At 34.6% G+C, this 21,012-nt stretch overlaps 1 protein-coding gene across 1 annotated transcript in view; it reads left to right on the top strand.

Annotated features, from left to right (window-relative positions):
- The window catches only part of CAMTA1 (calmodulin binding transcription activator 1), a 694,264-nt gene extending 675,640 nt beyond the window's left edge, over nucleotides 1–18,624 (top strand). Inside the window, 6 exon segments of the mRNA XM_031961560.1 lie at nucleotides 903–923; nucleotides 2,409–2,602; nucleotides 5,295–5,369; nucleotides 8,386–8,416; nucleotides 12,710–12,735; nucleotides 16,916–18,624. Coding sequence (XP_031817420.1) covers nucleotides 903–923; nucleotides 2,409–2,602; nucleotides 5,295–5,369; nucleotides 8,386–8,416; nucleotides 12,710–12,735; nucleotides 16,916–16,988 — 420 coding nt within the window. The 3' untranslated portion in view covers nucleotides 16,989–18,624.
- The last annotated feature ends 2,388 nt before the right edge of the window (nucleotides 18,625–21,012 follow it).

Raw genomic sequence — 21,012 nt, 5'->3', positions numbered from 1 at the left:
ACCAAAAGAAGCCAGTTAATTCTAGATCACATGAGCCATAATTTATTTTTAACTTGTTCCTGAGAAATGATACAAGAGCCTGGATTATCTGAAGCCCATACCAATTTTTTTAGCTACAAACTTAATGCTTTTAAATTTTGAAATGGCCTTTTAAACTACTCTGTGACCTTAAAGCACATAGGTAACACTCAATAAGTATCTGTTGAATTGCATAAACATCAAACTTATGATTAGCTGGGTAGTTTGAAATAAAACATTTTTGAATTATGATTCCAAGTCCTTGTGAAATTCAATATAGCTAACGGACAGAAGAATATTTTATAGGTAGGTATGTTAAGCAGGTTTTTCCTTTATTTCAAGGAAAAGGAAATTTTAAGTTTTATGACAAATCTACATAGAAACTATTGGTTTTATGCTCTCTTGTTATGAATCATGGCTTCAGTTTCCAAAAGGAATTACTTTAGTTTCATGTTGTAGGGCCTAGACTATTAGAAGGAGAAAAAAAAATTCTCCAGGCAATATCCAGCTGAGTTCATGATCCCAGAAAATGAAGGCTTATTGTGTAAACGCTGACACCACAGTACCTTTAGTTCAGCAGCATGGAAGATGCATTCTTTCTTATGTTGCAGGTGGGCTCCCCAGAAGCTGACACTCACAAACCAAAGCTGAACATCTGGAATTACATCAAAAGCATTTATTTTATAAAATAAATTTAAGATTAATATCCTTCCCCAACCAAAAAAAAAAAAAAAAAAGATGCTCTGAGAAATTTGCCTACAACCTTAGACGTTAATTTGGTCAGGTTAAATTAATTTTTGTTGGTAGCTTTATTGGTTCTGTTTTTTTTCCTTTATAATTCACCAATCTAACATTAATCTTGTATTTTCTGTTTCTCCCCCAAGCTGACATGGATAGCCTTGAAGGTAACGAATAAACACAAATAACGCTTCCAACCATTCCACCAGAGTCAAAAACTTCACACTCATTATCAGCTACAAACAAAGTAGTTCCTTAGATGATCTAGGATAGGAGCATCCAGTACCAGTGAGGACTGTATAGGGTGATCATACCACCTCACATCAGGGATACTTAACAACAGTGAACAATCTTTCTGAGTGTTCACTATGTTGGAGAGATTTTTTAAATTTAATAGAGAGGGGAGGGGGAGGTTTTATGAGCCAGTCTCAAAACACAAGAGACCATGATTACCAACCAGATGAGGTACTAAGGGCTTACCTTATCAATTCATTAGATAATTGGCCCTTTATGGTTCTGAAAATACAAAGTATACAGGGCAAAGTGTGGTCTGAATAACATAAATTCTAGAATATAAAGTGGTCTTCACTAAAAAAGGCTGGAACAAGGAAAGTATATCACAGGTTATAGCTAGAGTTGGAAAAGATCCATTGAAATAGTATCTCCAACATTTCTTTTAAAAAAAGTTTCCTTCTTCCATTTCACCTCATGATTCCAGAAGGAGTCTAACTGCAGGATATAAATTTATTTTCTTTTCAGTGGCAGAATGTATTCTGGTAGGAAGAGGGCATTATCATGACCTTTCTGCAGAGACCCTTTTTGGCACAAGATATTTGGACGTGGCTTTCTTGAAAGACTGGGAGCTCTGGAATGTCCAGAACTGGACATTCAAGAGGGAAAAAAAACCCAGCCCTGGGATGTCCTAACCTTTCATTTTGAAGACACATAGTAGGCAGGGTTGAAAAAGGCCAGTGTTTGGCTCCTATGCTGGATTCCTATGGCCCCATCTTCTATGCTTATCTCTCAGGCTATCCTGCCTTATTACTTCACCATCATCTTGTTCTTTGGGGTATTAATCATTGCAGGTGGACACAGCTTTATTGAAGGTGTCAGCGTTTCACGATAATCCTTGTATTTGGGAACTTGTGACTCAGCCAATAAAGTTCCTTATGGATAAAGAATTAGAAATAAGGTGTTGATTACAAAGCAAATTATGTGGTTTCTGAAAATGGGAGGCACATGGGAAAGATTAGCTTAAATTCTATAAAAGTGATTTTATATTCTCATCTAACATCCAGAATTTTTCTGTCATATTTTCTAAAAATCCATAAATATTTAAGCCTGTTGCTGTGTAAAAATACTTTTGTGAAAATTACTAATAAATCTCTTGGGATTTGTGGAGGGAGAGAATACATTTAAAGCAGTATGCTACCTGAGCTGGAATTTTTGTTACATTTTGGAAAGGTAGGTGAAGAGATTCCTAGTAGGCCTTGGCAATGATTAACTGCCAACTGGTCTACATTACAGTATGAAATGAGAGCTTCTCCTTTCTCAGAGAGTACGTTCCAAGAAAACAAGGCTCCTCTATCAGTGAGGGAAAAGTTGTCTTTCTCCTGTTGTTACTACTTAGCTTGTTCTTGTCTCCTCTGCAGTATGCACTTTATAAAAAGATGACACAGGCTGCCATCCTTATCCAGAGCAAATTCCGAAGCTATTATGAGCAGAAAAGATTCCAGCAGAGCAGACGTGCTGCTGTGCTGATCCAACAGTACTACCGGAGCTACAAGGAATGTGGCAAAAGCAAGCAAAGCCGCCGAGCTGCTGCCCTGGTACAGCAAAAGCTCAGGTGGGTTGGATCCAGTCCCTAAACAGAAGGGCTCCCAGCTCCTATGGCTCGGAGCCCTGAGCTGGCCTGGGCTGGAGGCAGAGCTCATCACAGGCTGTTTTCAAGTGTTGGTGTGGACTGTCAGTCTAGACGGGAGGTCTCTAAAACTAACTAGTTAGTTCAGTAGTGTGATTTCAGAGCTGGACTCTAAAAGACAACAGCAAAGTTTGAGCCTGAAACGATGGGAGTATCAAGTATTGTGTTTTAGGGTTTGAGGAAATTTTGACAAAGAATTTAGTACAGAGAAACAATTAATTAAGTTAGACTGATGATAATTTGAGAAACTGTGGCTCTTTTCTAAAAGATAAATTAACTTTTTAAATAATTAAAAAAAAAAAAAAGAAATTCCAAACTCAAGGAAATCCATTTTTATCCTAGGAAACTACACACCTCAGTAAATTCCAGTTAAATAATAGACTAAAACAGGGGTCCTCCAACTATGGCTGTGGGCCAGATGTAGCAGCTGAGGATGTTTATCCCCCTCACCCAGGGCTATGAAGTTTCTTTATTTAAAGGCCCACAAAACAAAGTTTTTGTTTTTATTATAGTCCAGCCCTCCAACAGTCTGAGGAACAGTGAATTGGCCCCCTATTTAAAAAGTTTGAGGACCCCTGGAACATTTTAAAACAAATTTTAAAATATAGTATTGTGTCAACCACTTAAAATGGAAGAAAATACACATGAGAAAACTGAGGCAAAATGCCTAGGATCACACAACTGTTAAGGGTCTGAAACCAGATTTGAACTCTTTCTGATTCCAGGACTATCCACTAAGTCACCTATCTGTAAAGTGCTTAGCACAGGACCTGGCACTTAGCAGGTGTTTAATAAATGCCTTCCCTTTTGTCTTTGTAACCCCTGTGCTTTAGTATAGTATCTGAAATAAGGCATTCAATAAATGCCTATAGGTATTTTTAATTTATAGGAGTAATGGTTGAGTTCAAGTTAAATGTGCTTAAATCCATGTAAAAAATTATAATAAAAATCATAAAGAAAACAGATTTGAGGAAATAGTTATGGCAAACAGAAATTTGACATATATAACAGATCATTTTAAATGTACGAAATCCCTAGTAGACAAATGGTCAAAGGATATGAAAGATAGTTTTCAAAAGAGAAAATATAGATAGCTAATAATCACTTGAAAAAATGCCCAGTTTTTTTTTAACAAAGAGAAACAAGTTAAAACAACTTTAAGGAATTATTTCCAATTTATCAAATCGACAAAAACACTTAAAGCAGTGAAACTTAGCATTGTCAGGGCATTCTCTGACTGCTGGTAGCAACTGTGCAGTAGGAGAATGTTCCTGAAAGCAATCTGGCTTAAAAGTTACAAAAATAATCATATCCCAAATTTCCATCACCAAGTATATACTATAAGAATGCTATCCAAAAAGAAAGAAAAAAAGACTCAATTCAAAGCTTTTTATCACAGCATTATTTATTCCGGTTTAAAAACAAAAACAAAAACAAAAAACAAAAAAAAAATAAAAAAACTATGTTCCAAGTACATGGGAACAATTACATGAATTGTAGTACATTAATATATGGAACAATTTAATGAAAAGTTTAAGAAACTTAAATTTCTAAGGAACTAAATGGTACAAATCAAAAGAAATAGAGCCAGCAGAACAGGGTATGCATGAAGAATGAATTCTATTTCCTCCCTACTCCTCATCCTCATCAAACTTTCTAAGCTGAGAAATCAGTGCATGATCACATGCAAGGAAAAAATGAAGGGATAAAGAATTAGAAGAAAAAATACAAAGAAAGAAAAATAAGAACAGAATTAAATGAGAAGTTATATTTTTGAGAAATTTATCTAGATGTAAATAGTTACAAAGGAAGTTTAATTAGTGGTCTTAATGCTTAATATTAGATTTATCATAAATCATTTTTAAAAGAAGTATGCCTTTATATACCTCAACAACGGTACTGTATGAGGATGTATTCTGATGGGAGTGCATTTCTTCAACAAAGAGAAGATCTAATTCAGTTCCAATTGATCAATGATGGACAGAAGTAGCTACACCCAGAGAAGCAACACTGGGAAATGAGTGTAAACTTTGCATTTTTGTTTTTCTTCCCGAGTTATTTTTACCTTCTGAATCCAATTCTTCCTGTGCAACAAGAGAACTGTTCGGTTCTACACACATATATTGCACCTAAGATATACTGTGACATATTTAACATGTATAGGACTGCTTGCCATCTGGGGATAGAGGGAGGGATGGGAAAAGTAGGAACGGAAGTGAGTGCAAGGGATAATGTTGTAAAAAATTATGCAGGCATGGGTTCTGTCAATAAAAAGTTGTAATTATTTTTTTTAAAAGTATGCTTAAGATGTTGAAGGATAATATCAGTTCTTTCACCAAAGTCAACTTGAAAGGAAGTCACCTAAGAATCTTTAAGAATCATCTTCATCTTTAGATTTTCTTCAATCTCTCTTAGAGTCAAAGTGTTTGCATACTAATTTCTTTTATCCTTCTTGTAGATTAATTCATGCCTTACCATATAAATATGTGCCTATAATGTCAAGCTCCCTAGATGAATTATTTAATTTTATATCTTTCACTATTGCTGACCCATTTTAAACAAGACATAACTCAACAGTGTACTTTCTTTGATAGTAATATAGGCTAATTTTTTTCAGGAGCAGTCTCCTAACCAAGAAGCAGGATCAAGCTGCTCGAAAGATAATGAGGTTTCTACGCCGCTGTCGCCACAGGTACATTAATCCCCATATTTATCTTATCCATCAAAAATAACAAAACAGACTTAATCTTTATCAAACAAGCTTCCACCATCAACACAAAGCTAATTATCCCAGTAAATTACCAGGACAAATGTCTTCTAAAAGATTCTGGAATAACAGAACCATCCATGTAGGGACCAAAAAGTGAAATGTGGTAACTACTGAAAGGTAGGAAAGTAAAATTAATTCTTTTTGCTGCTTATGTGGGATCCAAGGAACTTTCTGTCTGAGCCTAACTAACTTAATTCAAAGTTTCCATTTAACCCTTTGTTCTACACTGCTCATGTTCTCCATTCACACCTAAAATAACTGTACTCTTTGAACTGTGCACCAAAGTAGAAAACAGATGGATTTCCCGAGTCTCCAAGTAAAAGATTCCATTGAAGATTTCCATTTTAGAAGTGATTCCTGTGAAATAATTGATGTACTGTTGCCCTCTGCTGGATATAATATCTGATTCGCTCTTGGTCAAAACTGATTTTCTGATGGGATTGGGAGAAATAACATCAAAATCTAACAAGGAGGTAAAAAGTACAGCTTAAATTATTTGGATGTTCTTAACCACTGGAAGGAAAACTGGTACATACTGGGAGATTGTACTCCCAAGAAACTAAGGAGACTCAATAGCTTCTATAACAGTTTTTCTTTATTTCTTCAAATCTTGAGCTTTCCTTGAGAACTAGGTATATGTATTTGGTTTGTATTTGAAAAAAATACTTCATTTTATTTCCTTTACATAAGATTACTTTTGAGTCTTCTTCCTGATAGAGATACTAATTTATCAGAACTAATTTGACATCAGTTGCTTAGTGGATCCTGTCTTAGGCTTTTCTCATGTAGAAGTATTTTTCTCAGAATATCAGAATCTTGGTTTTCTTATGGTTTATGAAGCCAATCTTTGTGAAAAGCACTTAGGTCTCTTCTTAACATATATCAATACAAAATTTGTTCTCTGTCATTCAATGGTTGGGTTTTTTTTATTGTTTTCTATGTAGTAGTATAACTGTGATAATGGTGAATCTTTTCTCTCCTTGTGTTGAGTGATATGAAAGAATAATAGAAATAACAAGGCACTAATGACAATCTTATGAAATGCAGGAAAATACAGAAATCTTATCTTATGGCCAAGTGTGATCATAAAGAGACTTTGTTTACACTCCATGCCAAAATACATATAGCATTCGTTATAGTAATCATAACCAAACAGGGTAACAAATTTTCTTTGTTTAATGAAAATACCAAGATCTTCCATGTCTGGGTCCCTTAACAGCCGCTAAAGCTCCCCTTCTTTTCCTTCTCCCCCTGTAATGCAGCAAATTTACCTGGGGGGGGAGGGGAGGAGAGTTCCACAGGCTTTAAGCATCTTAATAAATAATAAATGCTTAATAAATGCTCCCTTCTTGCATGTGATTAGCAAATATCTGAGACAAATGCAGTGTTTACAAAAATGATCTCATCAGATTTTTCATGTTCTGAATTTGTACTTTCCCTTCATTTAATCCAGTTTTTTCCTCTTAAAAATCAGCGGGGTTGATCAAGATCACAAATCTAAATTTAAGCACGTACCTCATTCCAGTTCCATTCTGACAAACCTGCCCCTAGACTTGGGCCTTGGTAAGTTGAGTGACTCTGAGATCAGAATGTAAATTAAATGATAACAGTAAATATAAATGCTGGACTTGGATTTGAGATTAAATCCCAAATCAGTCTCTTAAAACAATTGTGTGACTCTGAGCAAGTCACTCTTAACCTTTCTCAGTCTCAGTTTCCTTATCTGTAAAATGAAGGGGTTGGCCTCTGGGATCCTCTTCCAACTTTTAATTGATTAATTTAGGGTCCTCTGAACCTTTAAATGGCTTTTAAAATGGAAAGGCTGCAAACAACATTATAGAAAAATTGAGCTCTCCAATCTCTCTCTATACTTTCTTTGAGAAAAGTAAGCTGGTCTATGATTGGTAGATATCCTATCTCGGACACTAGTGGGAATGGGATGCTGACCAGGTGATGCATCCTCTCAGGGCTTGCCATAGTAACTCTGGAAGACTGTGAGTTGAAGAGATGCTGACTTTCATTGTTGGACAGAATTTCCTCAGTCAGATCTAGGACTAAACCAAAAAAAGATATAGGTTTAGTCCCTGTTCTTTTCTATATAGAAATGAGAAAGAATCCCACAGGGTGTTTTTATCTCCTTTGTGTTTATACCTGACTTGTAATGAGTCAGGAAATCTAATTATCATGAAGGAGAAAATATAACCTGCTCTGGGTTCTAAACTTGTTTCTGTTTAGAATGGAACAAGAGGAAGCAGTTCCACTGATTCCAAAACCTTTGATGTTTATTTAATGCTACTCCTAGAATTTGATTTGTGCCACTCTTTGAATAGATATTATTTATTTAAAGCCAAAAAAAATCTAGAATCAGATTTAACAACTCATGAAATACATCTGAAATCAATACTCATCCTCCATTCATGATAATTACTGAAATCTAGAGAAATCTCCATAATCTATTTAAATGAAATATGAAAGTCAAATTTAAAATGTTTATTCCTCCATGGTAGCAGAGTCATTTCATGTATTTTAGAAGAAATTGCTGGATTTATCACTTCTTGATATCTTGGTTAAAAATTATTCCTAAAATAGGGGATAACCTGATACTACAAAAGAAAAAAGGCAGAAGGGCTTGAAATAATTTCATTAATTTAAGAAGTAATAATCCTTTCCTATTTCCAATGAATTCTGTTATCTCGATTTTACTTAAATTCTACTGTACACTGAGTAAAATATAAAGTCCAAAACATTTCATCCAAATTCTTTTTTAAAAAAGCAGTAGCAGAATTTCCACCTCATTCTCATCCTACCACCACTTCCCCTTTTTCCTCCCCAGAAAACAAAGCCATTTGGTCTTTTTGTCTAACTAAAGCTATTTGTAAGGTTTCTGTTATGACATTTGTATGCTAATAGCTGTTTGGTATTGTTTTACTATCTAAAGCCCTCTGGCGGACCATAGGCTGTACAAAAGGGTGAGTTTAGCTGCCTGCTAGCCAGTTTCTCTCTTCCATTTTAAGTACTTTGCTTTCTGCTTGCTTGCATGGGGCTGCAGCCTAGGTATGCTAGTAAGTTTCACATCAATTAATTATATGAAATAAGATCAAATAAAAACTAACCCTACTGCAATTACTAACATTGCTGTTTTATACAACAGGAAAAAAAAAATCACATACAGTAGATAATTATAAATGCATGAATATATATGTAGGACCTTCTTTCTGAAGCCACCGCTGGGCATGCTTAGAAAGTGGTGGGAGGAACCTTCAGTATAAAAATGGCTGATGTTACAAGTTTGGAACTTGAATGGGTCTGCACCAAAGCAAAAGAAAAGTTACAAAAACCATTAAGAATAATATTCTCTTATAATAACTTTAATTACTACCTGAATATTTTAATAACCTAGTAATTTCTTAAGAAGCTCTAAAGCAAGAAATTACTTTGGGGCAACTAAATCATTTTTCTGTTAATTTATTCAGAATTATTCTGGCAAAAATAACCATTAACTGGTTTCTCAAGTTTCATTTTCTAAATGGCTCCACTTTCTGCCATTTGAGGCAAGACAGTCCACCTAGCTTAGCTGCCCTTTTAAAATTGAGCTTCCTATTAACTGGGATTCTAGTTACAAAGTCATAACAAACTAAATTTCCAGCATTTAAATTCAAAAACTGAATCAAATGAATGTTACAAATAGAAGAGTTGAATAAACTGCCTCGCATAACCGAATGTCTTACACTGCAGCAAGAAGAATAAACATTAATAAAGTTTATTATTTTTAATGATCTGTATAACAACAGACAGAATTAGCTATGGAGAGAATTATTTTAAAGTCACTATCACTGATGTTCCATACATGCTGGATGACAATATGATGTTTCTTCCAGGATGCTCAGTAAGGAAAATGAATACAACGTGACCTAAATTTATCAAAACTTAGGAGCAGCCAGTACTCCGTGACAGGTCATCTTTCCTCTCTAGGTCTCAGTTCCCTGCTCTATAAAGAGGACTACAGTAGGTCACCCAGGAGATCCTTTGCAGCCTTCAGGCCAGGATCCTATGAATAACTTGATAAACGAATTTTTTCTTACGTATCATCTACAGAGAAATGGATGGATTTAAAATATCAAAGTGGAATCCAATCAACTAACTACATTTTTCTCTTTTCTCAAATTAACCCATGTATATAGTCATTTATAAACTTAATGATAATTCTGGGGAAGGGAAATAGAAATCCTTGAAATCTTAAGACTGTTCATCTCTATGAAGAAAGTTTATCATTATTTATTTCCTGCTTTTTTTTTTTTTTTTTTAAGACTAGGTTTTTAAAGACCCAGGCTGGAAGTATATTGGCCATTCATAAGCATTAGCTTGCTCCATTCTTTCTCCTTGGGCTAATGTGCCACTCTTCAGGCATCCTGGTTCTCCATTCCCAGGGGATGGCTCACCATACATACTACTGGTTAGGTATTTAGCTGTACTCCTGTACTCCAGTCATCTACCAGCCTCAACTTTGCCCAGAAGAAAAGATTACAATTGTGTACCCCCACACTCAAATATAGCCTACTCTTTAAAATGTATGTATGTATATATATATATATATATATATATATACACGTATATGTATATATGTAATTTTAATTCCTTTGTTCACAAAATTATGACTAAGATTCAGATAAGTTAAGCATGCTGAAATGCTACAAGGGAGGGAACTAAAACTTTATCCAAAGTCTTTATCAGTATATTTATCTGGAGTTCAGGTAAATAGACTCCCCATTTTAATTTAATGTTAATGTTAAATTCTAATTTCTGGAAGTGGAGTGATAATGTCATCTTATAAATTCTGGGGTTTCTTGAGAAGTCAAGTCCTATGCCACAGCTTCTGTGAAACTAATTTAGAACTGATCAGTTCTAATAACCACATATTTTCACACATACACACACGTTTCAAATCCTCAGATATTCAAACTATCTGGGATATGAGAAATTAGCTTTTAGATATAAGAATTATACTTATGTTTCCAATCATACAAATTAACGCTTATGCTAACTATTTTAGATCAGTTCAGAATCGGAATGTTTCAAGTTAAATGTAGGGAAGTTGGCTTTCTATATATTAGAAAGGAAAAAAAATGAAAGTGATATTTCTTCCTCTCTCTTCCATGTTATCCTATCCTACACATACACACATGTTTTATTTAAAAGGACTCCAAAGAACCCATGCATGCTACAGAATTCAACTGAATTAGTACCAACAACCACCTGTATCTTGCATGGTATATGCAATTAAATTAGCCTGCTGTGAGGAGTCAGCATCTTAAAACAATGGTTGCTTATGCATTTTTGAAGCTTGCTGGTCTCTGGTATGTTAACTCTCTTTAAGAATGAATATTCTACCTATGATTATCAATTATCAGTGAAAGATTCTTCCTTAGTTTCTTTAGTGCCTGCTGCATTGTTGTGAGTTACAGAAACACTCATGCATGGTAATTTGGAGTTTCATAACATCATGATTTGGAATCCATAGGTAGTTTAAGAGAGAGGAGTAGAGGAGATCTTAGTATTAAGATACCTTCTAGAATAGTAATCTTTACCTAAGCACTTAAGTTGAGGAATAACTTACATTCAGAGCTTGGACTGGTAACCACTGAGATCTCCTCTCTCCTTGATCATAGCAGGCTAGATGGTCTTGCTAACAGTTCCCAGGTCAGAGTTACAAGTGGAGGCAGGGCATTCTGTGTGAAGGATTCATATCTCTGGAGTTTTCATCCAAAAATATACTTTGCAAAATTATATATACTGAAAAGTAATATGAAAGAATGCAACATCAGAATGTTTAATTGGTAGACCACTTCAAGACTGTGCCATTGATAGAGGCTACCTATAAAAGATAGTCCTTGACCATCATCAGAATGCTACCACAATGGCTCAAGAAGACTTACTTCAAAAGCATGGAACCTCCAGAAAAGAATCCTATTTTCTTAACTTTTTAGTTCTCAAACGGGAAGGTTAAACAAACACACAAAATACTTTCCAATCTGCCCTTTTTTGACTCAGTCTTCCTTTTCAGTGGCTTAGTTGTCCAACTTAATTAACCAGTAACTCAAAATTATGCTTCCAATAGGGAAGTAGTTGGTATTTTATTAATATCTAGGTTAGAGGCTAAGCAGATAAATTAAGAATTGAATTTTATTGTTAGTTGGGGTTTTTTTTAAGTTTGTCATAGAAATTATGCTAAATTCCATAAATTATTTTGTGCAGGAAGTGTAGGTTTAGGGCAAGAGTTACCTGAAGGGATTACAAATGTCTATGAGATTACTTTCCAGTTAGATTTTAAGCACCTTATTCTAATTTTTTTGTTATTAATTCAAAGACCCACAGCAGGAAAAAAAACAAGATTCCCTTTCTGGTGGGGGAAATAAAAGTAAATAATCTACATTACACAGCCATTTTTATCCTGAATGTATTGAGGCTGCAGTTGGCCTGAAAAAAAATAAAATACCTCTCTTTTCTAGAGAGAGAAATCATTTCCTTATTCCTTTTCCCTCCAACACATATCCCTTCAGAAGTTTCTCTGGTATTAGGAACTACTCACAGGGCAACAATCTTAAAGACCATTCTCTCTGAAAAGCAATTACCAAACCAATTCCTGTTTTCCCCTAATATTTTAGCAGCAAGGATTACAGGATTATTTGAATCAACCCTGTGAACTGTTAGCCTAGTTATTCTGATGGATTTTCAACAAAGGTGGGTCCAGAAGTCCAAAAGGACCATATACAGCAAGTATTAGCAATAGGTTGCAGTGAGAGGGGTGGGAATTGAAATGCATTTTGATCATGGTTTTAAAAACACCAAAGCTTTCCCTATGTTTGACCTTGGCTCTGAAAAATGTATCTATCTGTGCCAGATGCTGCCATCTACTATGGTAAGTATTTACTTCTGAATTCGACCAATCAGAAAAGCCATCTGAAACATCCTCAAGAGGTCATTCCCCAAACCCAGCAGATTGATCGTTAAACTTATGCATCCATTTCTGTGACAATTCTTTAATAATACCTGTAAAAATACACGAAATGAATAAACAGTATTCTAAGCTGACTTATCAGTTATGTCACCATTTCCCCATAGTTACATTTGAGATATAACAAGATGCATATTAACAGATTCTCACTGGCCCAACTTACTGAATAAAGAGCAAGAACTGAATGTAGGATGTGTCATGGGTGCAATTAAGATCTCCAAAGTAATTTTGTTTCGCTTACCTCTTGCAGGGACTGAATATTTTTGGAACACAGAGGTGTGTGTTAAATTGCAGACAGCATGCTCTGGGGTATCATTCTTATTGGGCCTTTCTGTCTTTTTTTTGCAACCCAAATGAGATTTCTGGAAAATGGCAAGATCTCCCTTTTCCTAAATTTCCCACAAGCCATTTCAGCTCTAAGAGAGCAACAGGTAACTGACTAGAAAGCCATGAATGGCTGCCCTACATATACTGACGTCCAGCATTGCGAGAACCTATCTGCTGAAATTCACTGACTCATTAAACATTTCTCTGGCTGAGCATTACTGAGTAGATATAATGAAGCAGCTTTGCCTTTTGCTTAAACCATGAAGCCATTGTTTGCTCCAAGTTTCTTAACTAGGCCTTCTCCATTTGTTCATAAGTATCATTGGACGTCTGATGGAAGTAGCACCACGTGGGCTTTTTGCTGGCTTTCAGTGCTGTTGCTTACTACATCACCTTGGGACATTATGATGCAACATTGTCGGATAAGACTATGACAAAAATCTCAACTGTGTGGGCATTGTCAGTTTAGAATACTTGGGAAGTTTGAGAAAATGATTACAGTTCCAAAAGTCTTGCTGTTCTAAGCTGTCACCTCAACTCAAGCTGACGCGTCAGGGCAAGGGCCAAAAAGCTTACAAAGGGTAGGCTCTCGTGTCTGATTCAGCTGTCCTGCTGTTTGACAAAAGTAGTACAGTTCAGAAAAGTAACCCATGTTGCTCTTAACCCTTGCATTGCCATGTACCTGTGGAGCTACTATTCTCTTTTAATGTTCAAGATCTTGAGAAAGGCCGCATTACACAGAAGTACTGTTGGTTCTGTTTCGACAATGTCTGCTAGAATGCAATTGTGAAAACGACAATGAGTTCTATTTCTGTAAATGAACTGGGATATTTGGCTTGATTAATAACTTTTATAATGGGCACTAACACATAACAAGACTATTTAGAATGGTAATTTCTTAACCTTTAGACAATCAAATATAAAGCAGAAAAATCTAGACAAAACTTTGTTTTTGTATAATTGATGATATGCTTTTACTAAAATTTCCCCCATCAAACTGGCTGGTTGTTTTGGTGTCATGTGGGCATATCATTAAAGAAAAGCAAAAACAGCAGTATTTAAAACCCATTCCAAAATATATTTCTGGTTAATGAGTTCTTTAAGCAAATGTATTTTCATTTATAAATGCCTTTTTATTGAAATCTAAGGAGAATTCAGTAAATTCTGTAAATAAATCAATATCCTATGTTAATAATTTTCCTAAACTCCCTTCAAAGCTATGTTAGCTTCACTTACATCCAGAACCTCTTCCCTAAAATTTAGATGTAAGACAAGGATCAAATGTTCTAAACTACTTTTAAGAATTGAGTTGAACAGTATTTAAATATAATTTAAAAAAAAAAAAACTACTTACTTTTAGAACTCAAACTCAAAATATTTTAGAAAATAGAAAAGTAATGATTTGCCCAGTTTTCCCATTCTACAACACTTCTAATGATCCACCCTTCCAAAGTCACCTAGAGAAACAACTCTGTTAAAAATTTTTACAATGTCTTTCTTTGTAATTCCCAACCCGAACCACCTGTTGGGAAAGAAGAGTGGTAGGGTAGAAAGGCCACTGCACTTGAAACCAGGAGATCTAAGTTTGAATTCTGATTGTGACAGTTATTCAATGTGTGACTGGGCAAGTAAACTTACCTAAGCCTCAGTTTCTTCATCTGTAATAATGGATTCAATATACACACTACCTCTTACAATTGCTACCCCCCAAAAAAGCATTTTTACAGCTTTATGAGTTTTACAAATGTAATGTAACAAGTCACTAATTGAATTAAATGACTTCTGAAGAACTTAGTAGTTACCAGTTCCAAAATTTGAGCAGGATGTATGATATGCTCTTGTGCCAGGCAAATACATATTTATTGATTTAACTGTATTTCATACTTAAGGATCTACAATCTTATCAATGTGGGTACTTTGTCCACTGATGCAGATTATAATCCTGCTATACCTTACTAGAAGATCTTAGGACCAACCATCTGGGGTCATGGTAAACTAGTCATCTGATAAGATACCAGTCAGTTTGCTGCTGTTACTCAAAATCTTTCGGGTTTGGTAGAATATTGTCAGATTTGGTACTCTGCTGAACCACTTTAAGAGTCTACCCTAGGAGTAGAATTTTAGCAGATAGATTTAGATATGTGTTTCTAAATAGTATTTTCTCTTGGAATAATATGACATTCAGATAGATTTTTAAAATTGACACACATAGTCCCATTTCAGATTATAGAAATTTATCACTAGTATTTTTTTTTTGCTTTTCTAACCTTTCCTTTCTTTTCTTTGATTAACCACAGATCAGAAAAAATTACGTCTATGCCATTTAAATTATAGAGAAACACAAAAATAGAAACCAATACTTTAAAATCCTAGTCCATTTCTGATAAGTGATCTCTGTATAGTTGTCCTGTAAGCAAACCAAGTATTAAAAAATTTATAAAACTGGAAAATTACATGATTATTCACCTCATGGGGAATATTGGGGCTCCCTGGCTACATAAGGCCTACAAAAAAACATTTGCTAAGACAACTAACTGCAGGCAATGATGAACTGAAAGCTAGGTACAACAACCTACCACTTGAGTTCTATAAGTTGATAATTTTGTATGGCCCATGAGTGATGTGATAAAAATCCAAAAGGACCTTGGCAGAAGAGGTTCCCTAAACCCTATAATGGTGAGCTTTCCTATGTATTTTAAATTATTCCATTAAAAATTCAAAATGCAATTAATTTTTTTTTAAATTCTTATTTTACTCTGGTACTATTCTTTACTATTTTGTTATTACCTATTTGTGAGCTCTGGAGGAACTGACTAAGCTATCTTTAAGTATGAGATGACTAAAGTATCTTTAAGTATGAGAAAACAGGAGAATGATAAAGGCTAATGGGAAAGAAAAGTTCCTACTAATTATCAAAATCTCAGCTTGTTTTTCTATAATATATAGTTATGTCCCCACTTCAAGAAAACTATATCACAAAAAATCAAAATCTAGAATTAAAGATTAGAGCTAGAAAGGACTTTAGCAATCAAATAACACAATCCCATTTTATAGCTGAGGAAACTGAAGCCCAGAGAAGGAATTGCAAAGTAATAAATTAGGGGTTAATGCAAAATTCAAAAGTGAACTTCTACAAAAGGTTCACTGTTTAATTTCTTTCAATCACACTCATGTGTTTAAAATATTTCATCTGAAAAAAATAACTTTTTGAGAGAACTTTGAGAATCTGTCAGACTTCAGGGGCAGCTAGGTGGCACAATAGATAGAGCACCAGCCCTAAAGTCAGGAAGACCTGAATTCAAATTTGACCTCAGACACTTAATACTTCTCCTTAACTGTGTGACCCTGAGCAGGTCACTTAACCCCAAATGTCTCACCAAAAAAAAAAAAAAAAAAAATCTGAAAGAGGCAAAATAGCATTATAATGTTATATACACACTTAAACCAAGATACAAATTCAATTCCTTCAATTTATTAAAGCTCTGATATATGCACGAAAACTGTGTTAAATGTTTACTTATAATAAAACACCAAAAAATAATATTATACAATGATGTGACCAGGTTCAAAATTTTACAAAATTAGAAAAATCCCATCAGTGAAGATTAGCTTAGTATCTAGATCCATAAAAGCTGAATAAATTGTATCTCTTCAGTTCCCCAACTTATAAAACTATGTAGAACAATTTCATGGGATTCTGAGATATTGATGTTAGTCAATCAAACCAGTTGGAAGAGCTGCTGGTTCTGTTTTTCCAGTTTCAATACATTATATCCTCCTATCTGTTGTAATAGAATAATGGAATCTGGTTTTACTGTGTTCCTAGAATGTAAAATCAAAGCAGTGCTTATGAAAGGAAGAGTATTCATAACCATAGAATCATGAATTTAGCTTGTGAAACATTTCTTCCTTCTCAGTGTCTTTTTCTTATTTTCTAGCAGTTCAGAGGTCCCCTGCGTCTCCCAGGTCTCTAACAAACGCTTTTTTTTCTTTTCTTTTTCTTCTTTTTTTTTTTTGCCATTGACTCTTTGCCATGCCTTGGGGTGTGCTTCATAGTAGAAGGGATGTTTAGGAGAGTCTTTTTCCTTTGCAAGCAGTGATACTACAAAGCAATCTCTTGTTTTTTCAGAGTGAAAGAATTGAAAAAGGCCAAGGAACTTGAAGACCCGCAGCAGCAGCAGCAGCATCCCGTAGCAATGTGACATTGCTTTTCAGACTGTTTTCATTTTCTGTTTTTAGCAGAGACATGCAACAACAACAAAACAAAACAAAACAAAACAAACAAAACCCACTGCAGTTTGCGGAAACTCAACTGCAGGATTTTAACAGTAATGTTTTGGTCATTGCATTTGCACTTTCATGGACAACTTTTAATTTGTTCAGCAAGACATCTTGGAACTCAATCTTCTGTTGGATCATGGGAGAACAAGACACCAGGAGGAATCTGTGAGAGGTTTCCTTCTCTCAGAAAGAAATGGTTATCCTCATCTAGGGCTGTATTCAAACATCGTGTGGAACTGGACAAACATTATACCAAAAATATAGTTAAAGGTGGGAATGCACGAGCAACAGAGAAAATGCTATTCCTGCACCTGTCAATCATTTCCAAGAAGCTGAATCTTTGGGATTCTCGGTGGAGGGCTTAGATCGTACAAATCTTTATTGGGTCCGTGTGTTCTCATTTTCTTTGCTCTTCGATTTTTTTTAAAATCTCTCTACAGCACACTTAATGCAACTTTTTAAATCTGCAGGTTTTTAATGTCTTGTGGAAATTTGCAGAGGGGTGATTGTGTGAAGCAAACGGGTAATGCATGGGAAATAAGGAAGTACAGCTTAAGGAAAGTTTGAAAGTTTCTTTCGTGTGTATGGTTTTTTCCTAGAACCTGCAAAGTCTATCAGTCACCATGTACTTTTTCTCATGTCCAGCACTTTATTTTTTGCCTTACTTTCATGGGAGATGAAAGTTATGTAGAATAATTAGTCAAGCATGTAGCCTTTTTTTTTTTTTAAGTAAACTTGGAAATTCTTAGTCATTCTGAGGAACCATAAACATTGCCTGGACATTATGCCACTTAAAAGATCAGTGTGGTGCTGCGTTCTGGCCAGTAAATTCCATATTTTGGCGATATTTCATCAAAAATGAGCAGTTTCTGTATATATAGAAGGTAGAAATGGAAAATGAGAAATGAGAAATACTATTTGAAAGGGATTATATTGATTAATTACTAAATATTTTATTCACAAAGGGTCAATAACATGGCAAGATAAAATTATTATTTGTATAGTTTTGTCTGAATGAGCGAGAAAAGTGTGGATGTATTGTTTGTACATATTGTATATATTAAAACAGAGATATGTGCATGAATTCAAGAAAAAAAGAAATGAAAAAAAGCAAAGCATTAGTGGCTATGGTCTGTAAAATGAAACAAAAACTTTATTTCACTATAAGAGTACTTTATTTTAAATGTTCTTTAGAAGAACATTTTGCTAAAGCATGACTAAACTGCAAAAAAAAAAAAAAAAAAAAAAAGAGCTACTGTATTTAGACTTAGGAAAAAAGGCAGAGTAACATTACTAAAAAAAAAAAATTTAAAAAAAAGGATATGTTTACATTTAATTTTGGCTACCAGGAGTTTATTTAATTTTACTTTAACTTTTTTTGCCAATGGTGCCAAGTAATGTGAATGCTAATATTGCTTAAGAAAATTAAGTTAATTTTGCAAAGCAGATAATCATAAGAAAAACCAGTATATAGCTTAACACCATCCACTCACTCCAATAAAGAACACTTAGAATGAACATAAACTGAAAAAAAAAAAAAAAAGACATAGTCTGAAAGTAGAAAAATATGTTTCACATTTTCATATCTCCTGCTGGAAGTCAGAAAATGTAATAAAAATTGCACAAAAAAATTAAAAACTAAAAATTAAAATGATGCAAACTGGTCTTGTAGGGGTGTCATGGTATATTACTATTTCCACATAATGAGGAGCCAAAGAAATCAGATACTTTAAAAAAAAAAATAGAAACTATTAATGTTAAATTAAGAGAGGGTAAGTTAGTATTTGCTGATACCAGTTTAAAATTTCCAAGCTAAGTCTGAAGATCAGTTGGTGTAAAGTTAATGACAATTAGTTTTGTTCTTACTTGATTTTGGCCATCAACTGTAAGTTAAAATGCAAGGCTTGTTGTGAAGCCTAAAAATATTCACAAATAAGAAGCTTTTAAACTGGTGTCTTTGGAAGGAAGGTATATACAAAAGGATTGGGGTAAAAACTGGGGTCAGTGCTCTTGGTGCCTTTTCTATAATTGTACTTGTTTTTTAATTACTTCCTTTCACTGCCAACCTTGAATTACTGTACAGTATATGTCTTACTGCTCGTGATCAGCTCTGACAACAGTGACAGTCCCACAATGAACAGCCACCTGTACATTTGTAAACTGACCTAACTCAATTTTTTTTTTTTTTAAGTGTGTGGCTCATGCTGCAGCTGTGGCAGTCCCAAAACATCTATTATTTTACAAAATTGGGCCTGTAGGAGAACATTGAGTATTATACACTCATACACACATATACATATTTGCACACACAAATGGGAATAGAATGTGAAGGCCAGATCTTTTGAAATGTCCTGTATTAAAACTGAAAGAATTTAGACATGTTTATTCCATTTATTATAATGAAAAGAACGGATCTTTTTAACAAGAGTAATGACCTCAGTGGATTTGTTTTAACCCTCACATTTCTACAAAAAAAAAAAAAAAGTTTCACATACATTATTAGATGGGCAAGATAGAAGACTCAGTAAGATATAGAAATACTTAATGTCACTCTTCCAACTCAGAGGGTCTTCGTAAAGGGAAGAGAAAGTAGGTTTAATGCCTACTGAATAACCCACCTATATAACATTGACCACTGAGTTAACTAAAAATGCACTTCCACTGAAATAATGCATTTCTGATCGCCCTTTTCTTGGTTGTGGATCATAGTTTTGAGTATAAGATGATAGGTAAGCGCAGCTTTCTTGGATAATCTGAATTCCCAAGTGCCAGGAGTAGGATTTCATTATAAAAAATTAATAGCTAATATTATTCTGTCTCCTGAAAATTTAATTGCTATTATTACACATTTGAAATCAGCTGTACTGTGTGAACGAAATAAAGACTATAACATGAACCCCCTCTATGGTTGCACGGTCGCTTATGGCAGTTCCACACAGTAGTTGGCGCCCAACGGGGGGTCCCCAAGACTTGCATGTAAAACTAGTCTAGATGTCTCCTTTTTTGTAAGTTTTATTTTTGTAATTGTGCATGTAAAGCATCACTGAATCAATGGATCTGTTGAAGAACTCAGCTGCTGGAACCATGCAAAATGTTTTGAATTGCCCTTAAAATATGGAAAATGTTTTCTGAATGCTTTATATTCTTTCTGCTGTAAATTAAAAATGAAGAAAATTTCCCCATACTAAGTGTGGTGTGTTTTGTTCTTAAATTAAATTTCTCGGCCATTTAAAACAAACATATTTTACTTAATTTCATGTCTTTTCAAGTGTATCCATTTTAAAAAACAAAATTTGTGTCCAAAATTTATCTCTCTCTAATGAACATGAGTCACACAGGCCCTCCAATGTACATCTCAAGAATGTTCTACTCAATTTTCAAGTAAGTTACTTAATAGGATTAGAGAGATCAAAATCTTTGGACTTTAAATTCCAAACTGAATAAAAGACATGTAATTATGAAGCCGTCTGAGTCACTAGTGCCAATCTTCCAAACTGCTGAAAGTCCCTCCATCCCCACTGCCCTAATGTTAGTCTAGCTCTCTTTACCTTTCCCACATGAATTAATGCAACAAGAACTAGTCTCTCCTCAAGAGCCTTTTTCTATTTTTGAATCTATTCTACTCCAACCTAGGATTTCATTAATATCACACAGATATCCACAGATACAGAGCACAACTCAATTGCTTCCAAGAGTGGTTATGGACACAAACACACAAAAATCTTCTTTCACAGAATCATATATCTAATGCTGGAAGGAACCTTGGAGGTTCCCTTTAACCCCCTTATTTAGCCCAGTACCTGTGATGTGCAACTAAATGTTTAATATCCCTTTGTTGTTTTAATTTGGGGGGAGAGGAGACTTTTTTTTGAAGCAATTCGGGTTAAGTGACTTGCCCAGGGTCACACATCTAGGAAATGTTAAGTGAGACATGTATTCTGACAA

This window comes from Sarcophilus harrisii, chromosome 3, assembly GCF_902635505.1.
Source record: "Sarcophilus harrisii chromosome 3, mSarHar1.11, whole genome shotgun sequence".
Taxonomy (NCBI): domain Eukaryota; kingdom Metazoa; phylum Chordata; class Mammalia; order Dasyuromorphia; family Dasyuridae; genus Sarcophilus; species Sarcophilus harrisii.
Note: the sequence above shows the minus strand (reverse complement) of the source record. Positions and strands in the feature narration are given on the sequence as shown.